This window comes from Balaenoptera musculus, chromosome 16 (assembly GCF_009873245.2).
Source record: "Balaenoptera musculus isolate JJ_BM4_2016_0621 chromosome 16, mBalMus1.pri.v3, whole genome shotgun sequence".
Lineage (NCBI taxonomy): Eukaryota > Metazoa > Chordata > Mammalia > Artiodactyla > Balaenopteridae > Balaenoptera > Balaenoptera musculus.
In genome coordinates, this window is record NC_045800.1 from 40,347,423 (window position 1) to 40,365,635 (window position 18,213).

The 18,213-nt window shown below is 36.6% G+C and overlaps 2 protein-coding genes across 4 annotated transcripts in view; both read left to right on the top strand.

The window, feature by feature from the left end:
* Positions 1 to 18,213, top strand: part of PRKG1 (protein kinase cGMP-dependent 1) — a 1,248,399-nt gene that overhangs the window by 534,400 nt on the left and 695,786 nt on the right. The window lies entirely within an intron of this gene.
* Positions 79 to 2,372, top strand: LOC118882431 (importin subunit alpha-7-like). The gene is given in 3 exon segments (XM_036828094.1): positions 79 to 153; positions 301 to 805; positions 807 to 2,372. Coding segments are annotated over 3 exon segments (1,608 nt in total). The 5' UTR covers positions 79 to 149; the 3' UTR covers positions 1,906 to 2,372.

Below are 18,213 nucleotides of genomic sequence, written 5' to 3' on the forward strand. Positions count from 1 at the left end.
TTCATTTTAAAAGGAAACATTATTAAGTGGAAATTAAATGCTAGGTAGGTAAAATTGTTTTAAAAAACAGTTTGTCAGATATTGTCTGCTGAAGCTGCCGCCGAAGCTGCCGCCGCTGCCGCCGTCAAGTAGGAGCGAGCGGAGCCGCGATGGGAAGAAGGGGATCAGCAGCCACAATTTGAAGAAAACAAGGAGTGATTGATGTCTCATAAAGCAACGGAAAAGAGTATTTCAAGAAGAAGGACATGGCTGTCAGGATTGAGTGCTGCCAAGAGGACCAGCAAAATAAGGACTGAAAAGAGACCATGGCGAGCCCAGGGAAAGACAATTATCGAATGAAGAGCTATAAGAACAATGCCCTAAACCCTGAGGAAATGAGGCGAAGAAGAGAGGAGGAGGGCATTCAGCTCCGGAAGCAGAAACGGGAGCAACAACTTTTTAAACGGAGAAATGTGGAGCTGATTAATGAAGAAGCCGCCATGTTCGATAGTCTCCTCATGGACTCCTATGTGAGCTCTACCACTGGGGAGAGCGTGATCACAAGAGAGATGGTAGAGATGCTCTTTTCTGACGATTCTGACCTGCAGTTAGCAACCACACAGAAATTCCGGAAACTGCTCTCCAAAGAACCTAGTCCTCCAATAGATGAAGTTATCAATACTCCAGGAGTGGTGGATCGGTTTGTGGAGTTTCTGAAGAGGAATGAGAATTGTACATTACAGTTTGAAGCTGCCTGGGCTCTAACGAACATTGCCTCTGGAACCTCTCAGCAGACCAAATTGTCATTGAAGCAGGGGCTGTCCCCATTTTATAGAGCTGCTTAACTCGGACTTTGAGGATGTACAGGAACAGGCAGTCTGGGCACTGGGAAACATAGCTGGAGACAGCTCCGTTTGCCGAGATTACGTCTTGAACTGTTCCATTCTTAATCCTTTGCTAACGCTGCTTACCAAGTCCACACGAGTGACAATGACACGGAATGCAGTCTGGGCCCTGTCAAACCTGTGCCGAGGCAAGAACCCACCCCCAGAGTTTGCAAAGGTCTCCCCCTGTTTGCCTGTGCTGTCTCGCCTACTCTTCAGCAGCGACTCAGACTTGCTGGCAGATGCTTGCTGGGCCCTTTCTTATCTGTCTGATGGCCCCAACGAGAAGATCCAGGCAGTCATAGACTCTGGAGTCTGCCGGAGATTGGTCGAGCTTCTAATGCACAACGATAACAAAGTGGCTTCTCCTGCTCTGAGAGCTGTGGGTAACATCGTCACCGGGGATGACATCCAGACCCAGGTCATTCTTAACTGTTCAGCCCTCCCTTGCCTCCTCCACTTGCTGAGCAGCTCCAAGGAGTCAATCCGAAAGGAAGCTTGTTGGACCATTTCAAATATCACTGCTGGCAACAGGGCTCAGATACAGGCTGTCATAGATGCAAATATCTTCCCTGTGTTGATTGAAATCCTTCAGAAAGCAGAGTTCCGTACAAGGAAAGAGGCAGCCTGGGCCATCACCAATGCCACATCAGGAGGAACCCCTGAACAAATCAGGTACCTGGTCTCCCTGGGCTGCATCAAACCCCTGTGCGACTTGCTGACTGTGATGGATTCAAAGATTGTGCAAGTCGCCCTCAATGGACTGGAGAACATCCTTCGGCTCGGAGAGCAAGAGGGCAAGCGCAGTGGCTCAGGGGTCAATCCCTACTGTGGCCTCATCGAGGAAGCCTATGGCTTGGATAAAATTGAGTTTCTCCAGAGCCATGAGAACCAGGAGATCTACCAGAAGGCCTTTGACCTCATTGAGCACTACTTTGGCGTAGAAGATGATGATAGCAGCCTGGCTCCCCAAGTGGATGAAACGCAACAGCAGTTTATCTTCCAGCAGCCTGAGGCCCCCATGGAGGGCTTCCAGCTATAATGTCTGCCTCCGGGGAGGGGAGGGGATGGGAAGCACCACCAACCAGCGGAAAAGCAGCCCTCTGGTGGGCGGGAAGCCAGCCCCCCCACCATCAGCCACCACACACCTCTGCTGCCCTGGAAACTGTGCTCTTGACCTGTTCCGCCCCCTTCCCTGGAGGGAGCACCCTCTGGACAGACAGAACCATCTGAGGCTCACATTTGGGTTTTGTGACAAGAAGGGGACGTGTTGGGTTTTTCTTCCTTACACTAGATTTTGGCTGCACATATGTCTTTAACCCAGGAGCCCAGGGGTAGACAAAGGAGGACTGAGGTAATCAATTTTGCACCTTTTTTATTTTTTATTTTTTTTTCTTTAGTGGTGACTTCCTTCCCTTTTATCTTCCTTCATCCTTCCCAGTCCTCTGCCCTGATCTCTGTAACTCTTATCTTGGGTACTTGAGCAGATGGAATATTCCACAGGTCGGGGGTGGGAGGGGAGGGGAGAAATCCAAAACAAAGTGTTCTTGCTCTGACAGAAAAAAAAACAAAAAACAAACAAAAAAAAAAAAAACAGTTTGTCAGGGTATAGCACAAAGGACATTAAACAATCACATGTATCTTCAGAACTTTTGATATTTTGCCTAGGAAGTTACACAAAGTAGAACATAAGTGAGTCATTTTTTAAAAGGAGGGCAGCAAATAAATAATAAATCCAATGCAAAATGTTTTGTGTTTTATGCTCTAATTCACATCAAAAAACTTTAAAACATCTGAATAAGTCAGTTTTTGTTATGAGAGAGCACTTTTTCTCTTGGTTATCAGCAATTAGGTAATCATTTATGTGTAGTAGCTTAATCGAAAAGGCAACAATCAAGAAAATTAAAAGAAGAAAGAGGGAAAAGTAAAATGTAAAAAAAGTAAATTTTATAAAGTTCAAAAAGAAAAAAAAAGGATTTGAAATAAAATATTTTGAAATGAAAAATAAAAGAGAGATTAAAAATATGCTCCTGACAGGTTCAATTCACAGAGGGCACGATACTAGTGTTACCAAGTTTGAACCGGTCATTTGTTTGTGGGAAAATTAAGCATCATACAACAGGTAGAAAACAGAAGTTCATGAAGTTAAGTGAGATGCCCAGGGTCACACATCAGTGTGTGGCAGCACCAGGAATGGAAACTCTGAACCCAGCGCTCTTTCTAACTGATGCTCTCTTTACTCCTATTAGATTACTTCCACTAAACGTTGCTTTACTGCCACAGACTGACTTTACCCTTAACTCCCTCTGGGGTTCTTAACAATGTGTGATATTTGTCAGAAGAACTATGAGTTAAAGAGTGTCCCATCGTTTCCCCTCTTAAACACACCCACTAATAAATGCATTGCCTAGAGATAAAACATCACTTGTGCCATTTAATAAACAGAGACAAAATTGATTTGATTTTTTGGTAACCAATTAACTTCAATACCTCTTCTTGTCCCAAGTCAAGTAGGGGTTCTCATTTCCTGTCAGAAGCATACAAAACCCTGTAACTCTGAGCCCTAGAATATCCAGATCAAAGGAATCAACAGGAGAAGTTATATGGACTGTGCCTTTTGTATTGATTAACAAACGAGGCTGAACACTTTAATAGTATAAACAAAAATCAATAGCAGAGCTATTCCTAGAACTCGATCCCATTATTCTTTCTGTGACACCATGTAATTCTCATTCCATTCAGAAAACATTGCTTTAGAAATTTGTCAAGTAATATAAAAGGCAAATCACTCATTTATAGGAAGTAACAAAATGTTATGTTTTGAATCACTTAAGAAATGCCATCTTTTCAGCATCTTTTCTTTGACTCATAGTATGATTTTTAAACCAAAAAATAGTTGAAGGACCATAAAGAAGTTATAAGTTATCTATGAGAAGGCAATAAGCAGCTCTAACAGCATTATAAGACACCAACTTGTAAGCTTTTATGGCAATGTCGCTTTATTTTTCAAATATTGGGAAAGTGATAGTTACAATAGATTGTATTTTTTCACAGCCCTAAGTATTAACATACATAACTATTAAATTTAAATTGTCCAAAATGATAATGGCAGTAGAAATTATGGCAGCAAATGTAAAAGCTGAAAAAATAAAACTAAATTCACCATTGAGGTCTTATATACATTATTATTTGTATCTGCTTATGAATACATACATTTAAAAATAGCTGTTATTTACTTCTTTTGAATACCATTGTTTGTATTTTATGATAATAAAAAGCTAGATTTTCAAAACCCCATTATCAATCCAGTTTAGAACTTTGTTCTGCTGCCAGTATATGTCCAGTCTTAAAAATTGAATAGTAAGCATTTGCCCAGTTGAATTCCATTTAGTACTTTGTTGAAGTGCCGTATGCTTATCCCACTTATTAAAATAAAATCTGTTTTTAGGAAGAAAAAAAAAAACAAGAAACCTCTGATTTAAGAAAACATACCTGACATGGATAGAATTGAGGATCTAGTTTTGCCACTACCTTTTTATCTGTTATGCTGCATAGGAATTTTTAAAGCCAATAGCAGCTAGATTTATACGCTGAGTTCTGACAGGACTGCTATCAACATAATAGTCACAAGAATTTTTTTTTTAATATATGCTGAAATAGTTTCTTATTGGCAGGGGTTGTGATTTATTTACTTTTAATCTTTGTATTCTTTGTACCTAGCATATTGGACAGCATCTAAGAGGCATATAATAAATGTTTAGCTAATGAATTCGAAAATGAATGCCCAGAAATGAGAAAATATAGCTCTTAGCTTCTACCCATATCACACTAGCCTCTACTTGGGGTAGTGCTGTGGTTCAGAATGGACCCTGGGGGCAGACTATGCCACCCTAGTTGTATAGTAGAATTACCAGTGCCTGGGGCCCCACCCACAGGAGTTGTCTTAATTGTTCTGGGCTGAATCCCCAGGAGAAATAATATTTAAATCTCAGGTAATGGACAAGAAGAGCAGCTCAGTCTGGGAACCACTGATGTATTTGCAAGTTTCACATAAGTTTCTCATAACCAGTGATAAATTAATCTTAGCTTTAAGCTAGTTAATTGTATGAAAATATTCTGCTTCAGTGTCTTCATTTTCCAAATGAGGAAAGTGAATATTAGACAGCTTAATTTGTTTGTCTAATAGTAAACATCCAGTGTCAAAGCTAAGCCTGAAATTCAGGACTGCCTTAATCCAGTGCTCATTTCCGCATCCCACACTGCACCATTACCCTCATGATCTTGGTAATGCTTTATGTGAAAAAAAATAAAAGCTGCTTCAAACAATAAAGTGTCTGTCCATATAGATTAAATCCCAGGTATAACAGTTGAGGACAAAGACGTAGCATTTTATTATTTTCAATGGCCAGTGCAAAACATAACCCTCTCAAGTATTTGCAGCTTGTATAATGCAATTAGATGACTGTGATGGAAAATAAAATTATTAATATATGTGATGTACAGCTCTGGACATTCATATAAAACTAATGGAGAGCTAGTTTGATTTTTTAATTAACTGGCTGTTATGGAGGACAAGCAAGATGACGAATGTCTGAGAACTCAGCCTTACCTGGCTGTGGCATAATGTAAAATCTCCTAAACATAATTACTCCTTTGGCATCCCTAACAATGATAAGGACAACCATCCCATAATAGTTTTCTACGATGACTATGTTTCAGTTAATGGTGAGACAAGAGAAGAAGAAAATAATTGGCATAGTTTCCATCTCAATGTGAAGTTATTGCAGGGAATAAGAAGATACATGAGCTAGAATCCTTTAAAAAGTTTGGGCATGAAGGAAAATTGTCCTAAAGGAAAGAGATTTCATCTTTCCTAGGTTAGTGTTAAAAGTTGGTACACCGCTGTGAACAATTTGGAGCTATAGATTGACCCTTAACTATTTCTTGAGGCTTATCTACTCTTTTCTTTTTAAGTATCATTTTAACTTTATGTATGTATGTATGTATTATTTAATTAATTAATTTATTTTTTGGCTGTGTTGGGTCTTCGTTTGCTGTGCATGGGCTTCTCTAGTTGCGGCGAGCGGGGCCACTCTTCATTGCGGTGTGTGGGCTTCTCATCACAATGGCTTCTCTTGCTGCAGAGCACAGGCTCTAGGTGTGTGGGCTTCAGTAGTTGTGGCACACGGGCTCAGTAGTGTGGCACGCGGGCTGTAGAGCGTAGGCTCAGTAGTTGTGGCGCACGGGCTTAGTTGCTCCACGGCATGTGGGATTTTCCCGGACCAGGGATCGAACCTGTGTCCCCTGCATTGGCAGGTGGATTCTTAACCCCTGCGCCATCAGGGAAGTCCAAGAGACTTGTCCTACTTCTAAAAACACACAGCCCTGGTATTCAAAAGCCAGTTTTAAGTATTCTAATGAGTTCCTTTTAATGACTTTAGATATTGCTCTATGACACTGGTTATTATGACAGTATTTTAATGGTGAGAAAAAGGCAGAAGCTGTAAACTTCTGCCAGAGAGGATAGGGTCAAAATGTTACAGTTTAGGAGGATGAAAGGATTTTTTAGCCTACTTTAAACTTATCCAACCAAGTAAGTAATTTTTGACTGGTTTGTTCATTATCTGCAATAGTTCCCTATCTTTAATGCTTACACAAATCCATAAAATCAATGCTAATTATTTCAGGAATGTGGAAAAGATTGTTAAATATTGTTCAGTTATTCCTAAAAATTTCTTCTTTGGCCCTCACCAAGATTGCCTTTTTTTTTTTTTTTTTTTTTTTTTTTACTGTGAAGTCAATTTTGGTTGGAAATCTGTTCCATGATAACCCAAGAAATAAGTTGTATGCTTTCTCAGTTACAGATCCAAATGCTCTTTTTGCTACCTGGCTCAAAGGTAGGGACCAGAGTTTTCTCTGCTGTAACTCTAGGCGTTCATTAAAAATATCAGGCTGTGATACTGTGGTGCGTACAAATTGGACATAGTGCTAGGTACTCTGAAGAGTAAGCTGTGATGGTGTTCCACAAAATGTGTCTAGAAGCTAATGATTTATCTAGAATTTTATGGTATGATCTCATTAGTTTCCAAATACGTAATGTCTGAAAGTGCATATGTTATATAACAGCTACTTTCTTTCACGTTATTATCAAAGCATTTACATTCACATCAATGGAGACCATTAACACCTCAAGTCAACTGAAAATTTTCAAGATATTGTAAAAGATAAATTTTATATTGGCTAATAAAGCACGATACCAAATTGTCAAAGTTGTAGTAATGACTGATGTGTGATAACATAGTATGTTATTACCTGTATGTATACATTACTTTCAGTGTAAGAGAACTTTCACATTTAGAATGCTTTAGCTTTTATTTTATATTTCTAAGCGATATCATGAAAATTGCTTGACTCTGTTACTTACTCTTTTGAGGATTCTTATAATAAAGGGCTAATGTAATAGTTAAATAAGTAAACTGTTCTTGGATCCTGTATTCATGGATCAATATACAATTGTTTATGCTGTTCTTTTGGGCTCCTCTTACCAAATAAAGCTGAGATTACTATTCAGAGGTTTAGAATAAATTGTGGTAAGAGAATAGGAAAAGCAATAAAGAAAATAGGAAATGGTGAAATAAAATCAGTGAAGTTTGTCACTTGGTTAAAATTTTGATACTAATATTATATTCCTTAATATTATTTATATTGATTACTCTTAGTTTCTATAGTTTTCATTCCAAATGTTTAAAAAGAAAGAGAACGCAGTTTTATTTTTGGAAAAATAATGCGTTAAGCAATATTTTTTTCCCCAGAATAGATTAATTTTCAAACATTTTGCTCAGAAATGCCATTTAACTGACAACCAGTTCAACTCATTTTAACTGATATTTTAAAATCTCGTTTTTTACGTTATAAATGTAAAATGTAACACCGTGCTTATTAAATTTTTTTCACTGTAACAAGTTTGTATAACCCTTTTATCGATAATGATATCCTGCTGAAATTCCTGTGGCTTTGGCTGGTTCTGCCCCCTGAGACACTCCAGCCTCTTGCCCCTGTCAGCCCAGGATCTTCATTAGTAATCACAGGATGGGGTCAGAGGACAAACGAGGCAAATCTCCTTTTGAAACCTTTGATTTGACACCTTAGACCAGCAGAGAATCACGTTTCCATATAAGCACAGAGCATTTTCCCCACCAAGCAATATGAATTACTCCCTAACTCTTTCCAAAAAATGCTCTTGGAGTAGACTGAATAGGAGTAAGAATACAGAAAGAACTTGGAGGGTCCGCACCAGGAAAAAATAGCAATAGCTAAAATGTCTGAAATGCTCAGTGTCTCCTAGGTACTGTTTAAGTGCTTTACCTGCATTCACCAATTTTATCCCATTAGTAATCTTAGGAAGGAGCTAATTATCCCCCTTGTTTTCAATTTTTATTTATTTATTTATTTTTAATCCTTATCTATTATTTTGTTTATTTAAAAAATTTTTTTAATTGAAGTATCATTGATTTACAATGTTGTGTTAGTTTCAGGTGTACAGCAAAGTGATTCAGTTATATATATATACACAATATGTGTGTGTATATGTGTATATATATATATTATTTTTCAGATTCTTTTCCCACATAGGTTATTACAGAATACTGAGCAGAGGTCCCGGTGCTATACAGTAGGTCCTTGTTGTTTATCTATTTCATATATAGTAGTGTGTGTATTGGAGACTTGGAGGTTTAGTGCCCAGATAATTCTTTTTCCAAGTAATTATCTTATATGATTCTTTGATTAAAACAAAACAAAATTTAAAAATGGGGACTAGTAGGGGAGGAAGATATAGAAATAAATGGACTTTTAAAATCTTTATTTTTTCTTCTTTTTTACTCCATACTGGGGCTAATGCCAGCACTTACTATTGCTGTAGCTCTGGTTCATCATCTTGTTATACGATGTTTTCTTCCATGGTCACATTTTCACATGGGGCACCTAGGAGCCATGATAGCTGCAAACTGTATTGAAGCAATCTGGTTGGAAACTATTTCATGTTCTCATAATTGTTCTGATTTACTGTGATGTAAAATGGAAAAGAGAGCACCATCTTCTCTTTCTATGTGAAAGAGAAGTTATGTAGCCATTTTGGACCTATTCTGGGATCTATTTCCACATCTATATTAAAAGGATATTAGAGTACATAATTGCCTGTGATCCTACAAACACTAATAGTTCTATGATTCTTTCTTTCATAAATGGAGAAATAGGAGTATAGAAAAGATTGAGTCCCTCAGTTGATGTCACATACCTCCCCACCGCATATACACACAGTAGTGGCACAACTGGTATTAAAACTGTTTCTCTTAAATCCTGAATCAGGTACTTATTACCATACTGTGTGGCCTCCTCTGAGATCAGTGTCAACCCAGTGAAGTTGGAGAGTTGCCCTGTAGTGTCAAGTAACGTGGTTTTGCACTTGGCCCTGCTCTATCTGACAGCTTTACCAGCATCATAACTAAAGATATAGCATTCATGTCAAGTTGATGAATGTCTAAACAGTGCATCAATTCCTAATTAGCATCTATGAAACAACAAAGAGTTTAAAAGTCTTGAAAAATGGGACTGATGAAGTGATTTCGGTAAATGAAACTTCTGTTTGTCAGTCTTTACTATAATTTGCATAAACAAAATGGGAAAGATTGGTTAACAGTATTTTAATTGACACAGGTTTACTGCTTATCAACAGTGTAGGGAGGACATTTGAAATCTGTACAGTAATCTTAGGCTACAAGGAAATATAACATCTGTGTGCAGATAGGTGACTTTATAAATGAAGTAGTGGGTCTCAACGTTTGCTCCCCCACTACCCACTGGACAGATAATGCTTACATGTATGTTACTGAATTTTTTTTCATACAACAGCATAGCTAAAAGAAACTGCCACCAAGTGTGTGAAATTTCTAACTCAAATCTTTACCGCTTGAGGGTCTCAGTGATTGGGGACACCCTGTCTGTTGTGAAGAGTGGATGCAAACCACAGAGAAAGACCATACCTAGGCTCTAGACCCACTTACTGCATCCATGAGCAGGGACGGGAACAAAGCAACAGTGCTGTGAAGAGGGCAACTGACACAGAGATAGGCCGGAAATTGTCCTTCAAAGCAAAGTTAAAAGAATGAGGAAGCTTTAGCCCAGAGAGGGAACTTACAGGGACTTGAACTATCTTCATGTAACTTATAAGAATGGGTGCCCTCTTCAAATCATTCTGACCATCTAGGTAAACAGTCATTCTGGATTATGAATGGTGATAATCTAGCTACATGCATTCTTCATATCACACAACTGAAACATTCTTAAAAATGTAGGAAAACAATATTTTGCAAACATATTTTTTCTTACTTTAGTTTTCATTTCCATCTCAGTGATTCTTTATTCCTGTGTATTTTCTGTGGGCAGATACTACTCAAATTTACTTGATGCCTTTGCCCTCGGTATGTCTGTAATGGGTCATAATACACTTAAATGCAACATAAAAACTCAACTGAAAGGAACATTGTAGAAAATCTATTTGAAATACAGATGCCATCCTCCTTTCCTCCTGAAATAATCTGCTTTGATGGATATAGAGCAAATAAATAATTTTCTTGAAACTAAACCCCACCTATATTTGAATTGTATTTCTTTTGTTTTCATTATTATGGTTATGCAGTGGGTTACAGTATCTTGGCCTACTATTAGTAATGAATATGTCCTTGTGGGAATTTGTGAACTATTGGCAATTGCATGAGAGGTTTTTCATTGCTCTGTTAATAGCTTGCCCTTTTTCTATGTAACAGGTCCTCCTTTGTGTATAGTCCCTTCCGGGGCATACACTTCATCAGACTGTATAGAGAATTCTGTGTCTTAGAGAAGTTGCAACAAAAAGAAAAGAAAGAAAGAGGAAGGAGGGGGGGGGAGGAAGAGAGGAGAGAGAGAGGAGAAGGAGAGAGAAAGGAAAGAAAAAGAAGGAAGAAAGAAAGGAAGGAAAGGAAGGAAGGAAGGAAGAAGAAGGAAGGAAGGAAGGAAGAAAGAAAAAGAAAGAGAAGAAAAGAAAGGAAGGAAGGAAGAAGAAAGAGAGAGAGAGAGAGAACAGGGAGGGAGGAGGGGAAGGAAGGAAGGAGAGAGAGAGAGAGAAAGGAAGGAAGGAAGGAAGAAATTTAAACAGAAGCACAACAGCAAAGTGATTCATTTGAATCCTTTTATTATGTTTTTGCCAAAATAAATATCTGTATAACAAATTTTGTCATAGGAAATTATATTAAAGGAATTGCGATTAGGCTTGTCATTTTCCAAGTGTATGTACAAATTATTTTCTTTTTAGTTTTGAGATAAAGGTTTTTACAGTATTCTTAAAATATCACAAATATAAACAATCTATGTGATTGTTTAATTGATTTAACCATAAATCAATGAATGGTTGCAAGAAAAAGTGACTTTATAATTTTTAACCTCCCAAATCCACATAAGATTTCAATATTGGTTTCCTCTATATCAAAGACAGTTTTTTTGTTTTCATTTTTGTTTTTGTTTCTTTCTATTTTTTTTAAACATCTTTATTGGAGTATAATTGCTTTACAATGGTGTGTTAGTTTCTGCTTTATAACAAAGTGAATCAGTTATATGTATACATATGTTTCCATATCTCTTCCCTCTTGCGTCTCCCTCCCTCCTACCCTCCCTATCCCACCCCTCTAGGTGGTCACAAAGCACCGAGCTGATTTTGTTTCTTAATTAGTGGAACAGAAGGATTTTAGCTGCTGCTTCTATTAAGGTGGCTTGCATTTACTTAGTGGTTAAACTATTCTGTGCTTTCTGATTTACAGATTTTTTTTTTCAGATCTACATATACATGTATCTATTCTTTTTGAAATTCTTTTCCCGTTTGGGTTATTACAGAATATTGAGCAGAGTTCCCTGTGCTATACCGTAAGTCCTTGTTGGTTATCTAGTTTAAATATAACAGTGTGTACATGTCAATCCCTAACTCCCAATCTATCCTTCCCCCTCTTCCCCTCTGGTAACCATAAGTTCGTTCTCTAAGTCTATGAGTCTGTTTCTTACAGATATTCTTTTCCTTCAGACCTTCACCAGTATATTTCACAAGTGCTATTTGTGAAGCAATCTAGCTAAATTATTCATGAGTTTATTTAAAAATATATTTATGCATATGCTATCTCTGCAAGACACAATAATTGACAACAGTGGCATAAATTCCATTAAAAGATAGGAGTAGGTATAAACATTTCTATATGTGTGTATGCTGTGCCTATGAGCATACAAAATAGTGTTTCTTTAATTTGTTTTCTGAGTGACCAAGCAGTCTTCATGGAAAGCAGTCCAAAAAAAAAAAAAAAGGGCTAACAGCTATTGAAGTCTTCTTTTTTAAGCTCAAATTATATTAAACAACTAAACTAATTCATTTTAATTATTACTATAGTTTACCCTCTTTTGAACATAATCCTTCTAGATATATTGTGCATGCTCTAAGTTTGCTTAAAATACAGGTATAAAAATGTAATTGGTTGTCGTTTAAATTGAGACCACCTTATATAGGCAACAAATGGTTTATTTTGGAAAGTGTAGTCTTTCAGTAATTTAAACTAAGCTCCTTTAAACTCAGTTTGTCTCCTACTTTAAAACCTCCCATGGTTTTCTATGTGCTCTCTATTCATAAACCTCTGATGTTTTCCATGCATGAAGAATAAATTTTATATTCTAAACCTAGACTCTGGGCTCTTGCACAGAAATCTCAGGGTGTTCCCAACACATGCCAGTTCTTTCATCAATCTTACATCTAAAAATGCCTTTTCCTTATACTCTGCCTACAAATTCTACTCATAGGTCAAGACAAGTTCAAATCCTGCCTTTCCCATGAACATCTGTTTAGCCTAGTGAAGCCACACTCATCATTTCCTAGTCCAGCCTCATATGGGTACAACTCATTGTGGCTAATGTCATGGCTTATTTGAGAGGCATAGATCTTATCTTACCAGCAGGGCACCCTGAGAACAATGTTGATCATCTCAAACCAGTTTTATATTCATCCCAGGATATATACATAGGCATGGAATTAATGCTTTATTTATATAAGTTTGGAAGGCTTTAAACTTGAAAGTGTCTTAACTAGATCAAAGTAGGGCATGACACTGTTCATGTCTACAAGGGTGTTTCCCTATCATAATTTTTAGTATCTTATATCAATAAAAAGGATCAGTCAAAACAACTAGGTTAATTCACTTTTACTTATTCAATATATTTTACATAGTAGCAGCTCAAGCTTTTATTCTAGGTCGAACCATACAAAATTGCAAAATTTTATAGTTCAGTATGGTTGAAACATCAGCAATTCATATGATTCAGCCTAATATTTGCCAAGACCTGTGGATGTAGTAACAAGTAATAGAGGCTGCCTTTATGGAGCTTAGAGTATCGTCAACTAGAAGAATTACCTTTGATGTTTCTAGGCCACTGAGAGTCTTAATTCTTTTCTAGATGATCTTACGACTGGCTTTGTTTGGACAATGATCCTTGCAAAAACCAGTTTCTTAGTGTAGTTCCCAGAGATATTTGATGAGTTGAATAAGTCTTTTTTTCATCAATTTGAAAAGGTTGAGATATGCCCCAGCTTCTCTTACCAGTCAATTAAAATTTTATCATATGTCTATTTCCATTGTTCCCCTAAGCCTATTAATGTACCCCTGTGTTGCCTCTTAAATGAATAAGCTTAATAATTTTTAAAAAAATTTTCTGTGTGCAATTATTCAGTTTCCTTTTGTTGACTCCTTTCTAGTTCTTCCTAATGAGACCAAGTGCTATCACCTCATAGCTGGTGTAAGAATTATTTTTTCCCATATTCATGCACTTCTTGATTATTAAGGCTTAATTCACTTTTTTTCTTTTAGTTTCCCAGACTATAAGAGGTTGATTTCTTTATATTTATCCTTACAAAGAAACTATTCTGCCTTCCCCAGTAACCTGCTTTGCCTAAATTGTTTTCAGTTCCATCCTGCTCCTCTGGAAGAAGAGTGGCCAGAATAAGACAGTGTTCCCTGTGCCCTGATGGTAGCTGATGCCCCACAGGTCTCTTCAAGGTTAGGGAAAGTGTTTTCCCTATTGTCCTCCTGATGGTAACCAGCATATTTCTGGCCTTTCTGACTCAGAGCAGCACAAAGAGCTTCTGTCTCCAGAAAATAGAACACTGTGACTCTACATCTTAACTGTAAACTCAGAGCCCATCCCTTAAAAACTATAAGTTGAATTTATTTATTTCTGAGTCTTTATCATGCATAGGTCTACATTAAAAATCATCTTCTGCATTAATTATAGTGGATTTGTACAAAACTTTGCAAATCTCTATCACATTTTTAATTTGTTCCTTTTAACAACCCTAAGAGGTAAATTGAGATGATGTTCTTAAGCTCAAATTTATAGAAGAGAAAATAAAGATTTGGGTGGGGGGGTTTACTCAAGGTTCATTAAGAAGTCCATGGGAAACTAAGAACAGAATCTAAGCCCTAATCCGTGACTCATTTGACTACACTAAGTAGTGTTTTGGCATGTCACAAACTAGGAAAGTTGGATGCTCTCAAGACCTACATTAAGAAAAAAGTCATAAATCCTGGCTAATAAGACATCATTAATGAATCAGTTATGACCGTTCTTACTATTATCTTCCATCCTCTCTTATGACTTAGTGCTTTCTTAGTATTTTTAAGCTTCAGATACCTACTGTTTGTCTAAGATTATCAGCTGATTCCTTTATATTGTGTTACTACTCAATAAACTATCTCAAAGGCATTTTGGCATTCCGCTTTATATTTATTGAGGTATTTGAGGTATCTACTCTGGTTTTCCTTTGGGTATACTGGCCTTAGATTGATTTTAACACCTTTTTGAAACTCAGTTCAGTTTTAGACAGACCTCTAGAGGCTCAGTCCTTTGATTCACCTAATACTACAAGAGTTTTTTGGCTTAGCTGAATCTTTAATAAATCTCAGGTATTTCTGTGTGAAAGCCCCAAATAACACCTTCCCAAAGTATTTGCTTCTTACTTTAATCTCACCTGTTAGAAAACTTTCTTATAGAATTCTATCTCAAGAAGCAAGTACAGTTTCATCCCAAGAATATGTTAAGAGATGTACTATAGCTCCCTCTTGTCGATTGGCTTCAGCCAAGAATGATAATGATATATGTGGCTCTTTGCATCCCTCAGGCCTTGAGACACCAAGTTTCTTTTAGTAAAGCATCATTTTAGTCTCCCCTACCACCCCTGCCCAAACTAAACTTGATATGTTTACTATGGTATCTCCTGGTTTACAATGTTAACTTAGCTACTACTTGCTATGGGTTTATTATTTAATTTCTATTTTCTGATTTTAAAGGCTTCTTGCACTTCAGGAACAAAAAATTCTACATTGCAATGTCCTTACACTAGACAACTATTTTAAAAATCAGACTATCTTCTTAAAGACGCTGCATTTCTCCTTCTAATATTTTCTTGTGACCTAATTAAGCTGACGTTGTTTGCCTGAAAGAATGCCATTAACTTGTAGCTTTCCCTGTTTGAATGATGAAGTGTCACAGTATCTTAAGTTTAAGGTAACGATGCTAAGGTTGTGCCAGTCTATGTCAGGCGGCCTTATTGACCTCTTCAGAGCAGGTGCCAAGCTTTTAGCCTTCTGATAAGCAAATAGCATCCTGTCCAACACTATCTAAAAGAAGATTTCATAAACTATGGGGAAAATGTACTTGCAAAGGAGGTTTGGGTCTTTTTTGGGGGTTATTGTTTTATCCAGACTCATCACTCATGTATTTCAGAGTCACAGTATTGAGTTGCTAGACTTTACCCGAATTGTTTGCAACCAAGACTATTTACTGACCACAATGGAACTGTGTCATCTTCAATAGCATTCCCTTCATTCCCTATGTGTTATCTAATGAACACAAATCTCTCAAGGAAATATGGGAGCACAAAATGTATCAAATTCAGTTATCTTATCTAATTTGGGCATGTGAAAGTATGAAGTTTCCTTAATCTCTGACTGTCTCAACATTCCCGTCATGTCCCACTTGTAGTCAAAAAGAAATTTTCCTGTATAGGGAAAATGGTCATATTATTAAAGAAATCATTTTCAAAACAAGGTTTGAGGTAATGCTATGCTGTGTCTTTTCTTTTGCTATTTTCTTTCATTTAAATTTGTTTTCATGTGAAAGCTCTATTAAACTTTTTTAATAATGAATACAAATACCAAAAAGAGATCATTCTGAGTTATATATTTACTGTCTGGGATGACCATGGTACTCATGGTTCTTATTCCTCTTTCTTATTTGCCCAAATGCCTAGACATAAACCTCTTGTGGATGCAGAATCCCAGTTAGTTTTCAAGGTTGCCATTACACAAGATTACTTATATTTTAATTATAAATAACATTAATTTTGAATGATTAGATGGATTTTCATCAAATTTCTAGGGTATGTTTGTAATGGTCTTACTTAAAGAGATAGGTTTCATGGCTTAAACAAAATTCACTTTCTAGGATCTTAGGTAGAATCTCAGAAACAATCACTTAAAGTCTAAATTAGAGTTTCTCTCCTGGACAAGCAAAAATTAAATTCAATATGAAGGCAGTAGAGTGACCAATTGGAAAAGATGGACTCTCTCAAATGCAACCAAGTAAGATTCTCAATGTGAAAAATATTTGAGCATCCGCAGACATGGACCATTCTCTTCCAAAGCATGGAAATCTTTGTAAGTGCTGATAGAGATACGTCATATATCAAGAATCCATGGGCAAACTATGATTTCAAACATGAACGCTAAATTCATCATGCTAAAGAATCTAACATTGAAAATGTGAACCTAAATACATATTTTCTGTTGGGAAGTATATGCTGGAGTCAACTAATGAGTCTCTAAGAGGGCTCTTAAAACCTTTATTAATGAAGAAATGTCCAGTTTCAGACATATGAAAAATAGTATCATGATTTATCGTGCCTTTTAATAGGTGCCCCTTAGACACCAACAAATCCCTACTACTTCCCCTCCATTTAAAAAACTTTGCATTTCCCAGTGAGCATCTCTTTTGCCCTCACTATTAATAATTCATCACAAGGGCAGACACCTACATTATAGTACTTGACTTGCAAATAATATACATTTTTACATTGACAACTCTATGTATCATGCTCCAAGGGTTATTTATGTGGACCGCAAATATATGGACCATACTGTGATTGATGTACAAAGACACTTTCTCAAGGAATTTACATTTATTTTAGCAATGTTAGTTACTAAAATTATATTTCACACTATTATTGGAACTCTAAAATTGATATTTGCTTTCTACTACATTTGTTTGATGATCATTAATGATTATCCTGAGCTAGCAATGTAATGTAGCTATTGATATATAAGGATAACATATAATTTTAAGAATTTGTTCATTAACAATTTATAAGAAAGAGGATGAAGCTGTTAATCCAATTGAATAGACCATACATGTTTGAATGGCTCAGTTATTGGACAGGAAGGAATTTTTCCATTTTCTGTAACAGATAAATAGTCACCATATGCTTTATGATTGAAGATTCAAAGTTAGAGCTATTAGTGGGAAGCAGCCACATAGCACAGGGAGATCAGCTCAGTTCTTTGTGACCACCTAGAGGGGTGGGATAGGGAGGGTGGGCGGGAGACGCATGAGGGAGAGGATATGAGGATATATGCATATGTATAGCTGGTTCACTTTGTTATGAAGCAGAAACTAACACACCATTGTAAAGAAATTATACTCCAATAAAGATGTTAAAAAGATTTAAAAAACAAAAACAAAGTTAGAGCTATTTTAGAGACTGGGAGAGGGTGCTGTTGATACAAGTGAACTATTGATATCTTTATTTAGAACTTCCTCTATCACTGAAAAAGTAATGAGAGAGACTCAACTATATCATAGATAATTATTTTTCATATTTAAAAATGAAAGATTCTAATGTGCTATTTGAAGCACTTTTCTTTTTCCTCTGTGGGGACTAATTATAGTAAAAGCCTTAGTTCACTTTTCAAGATTGTGCCTTGGCTTCAGCCTTTAATTTTGTCATTGTATATTTTATTCTTCCCTTGACAATGACTTGCAGACCGATTTTCTCTTTATTAACAAGAGAAAAATAATAAGTTTGTGAATAAGCTAATCATTCTTTGTATTTGGCCAGACTTCATTTTTCCTTAGACTGACTTTAGAAATAGTTTATTTTATATTTTGGTAAATATATACCCTACAAACCTAGTGATTCTTACTTTAAAAAGAAGAAAATACTGCCAATTTTATC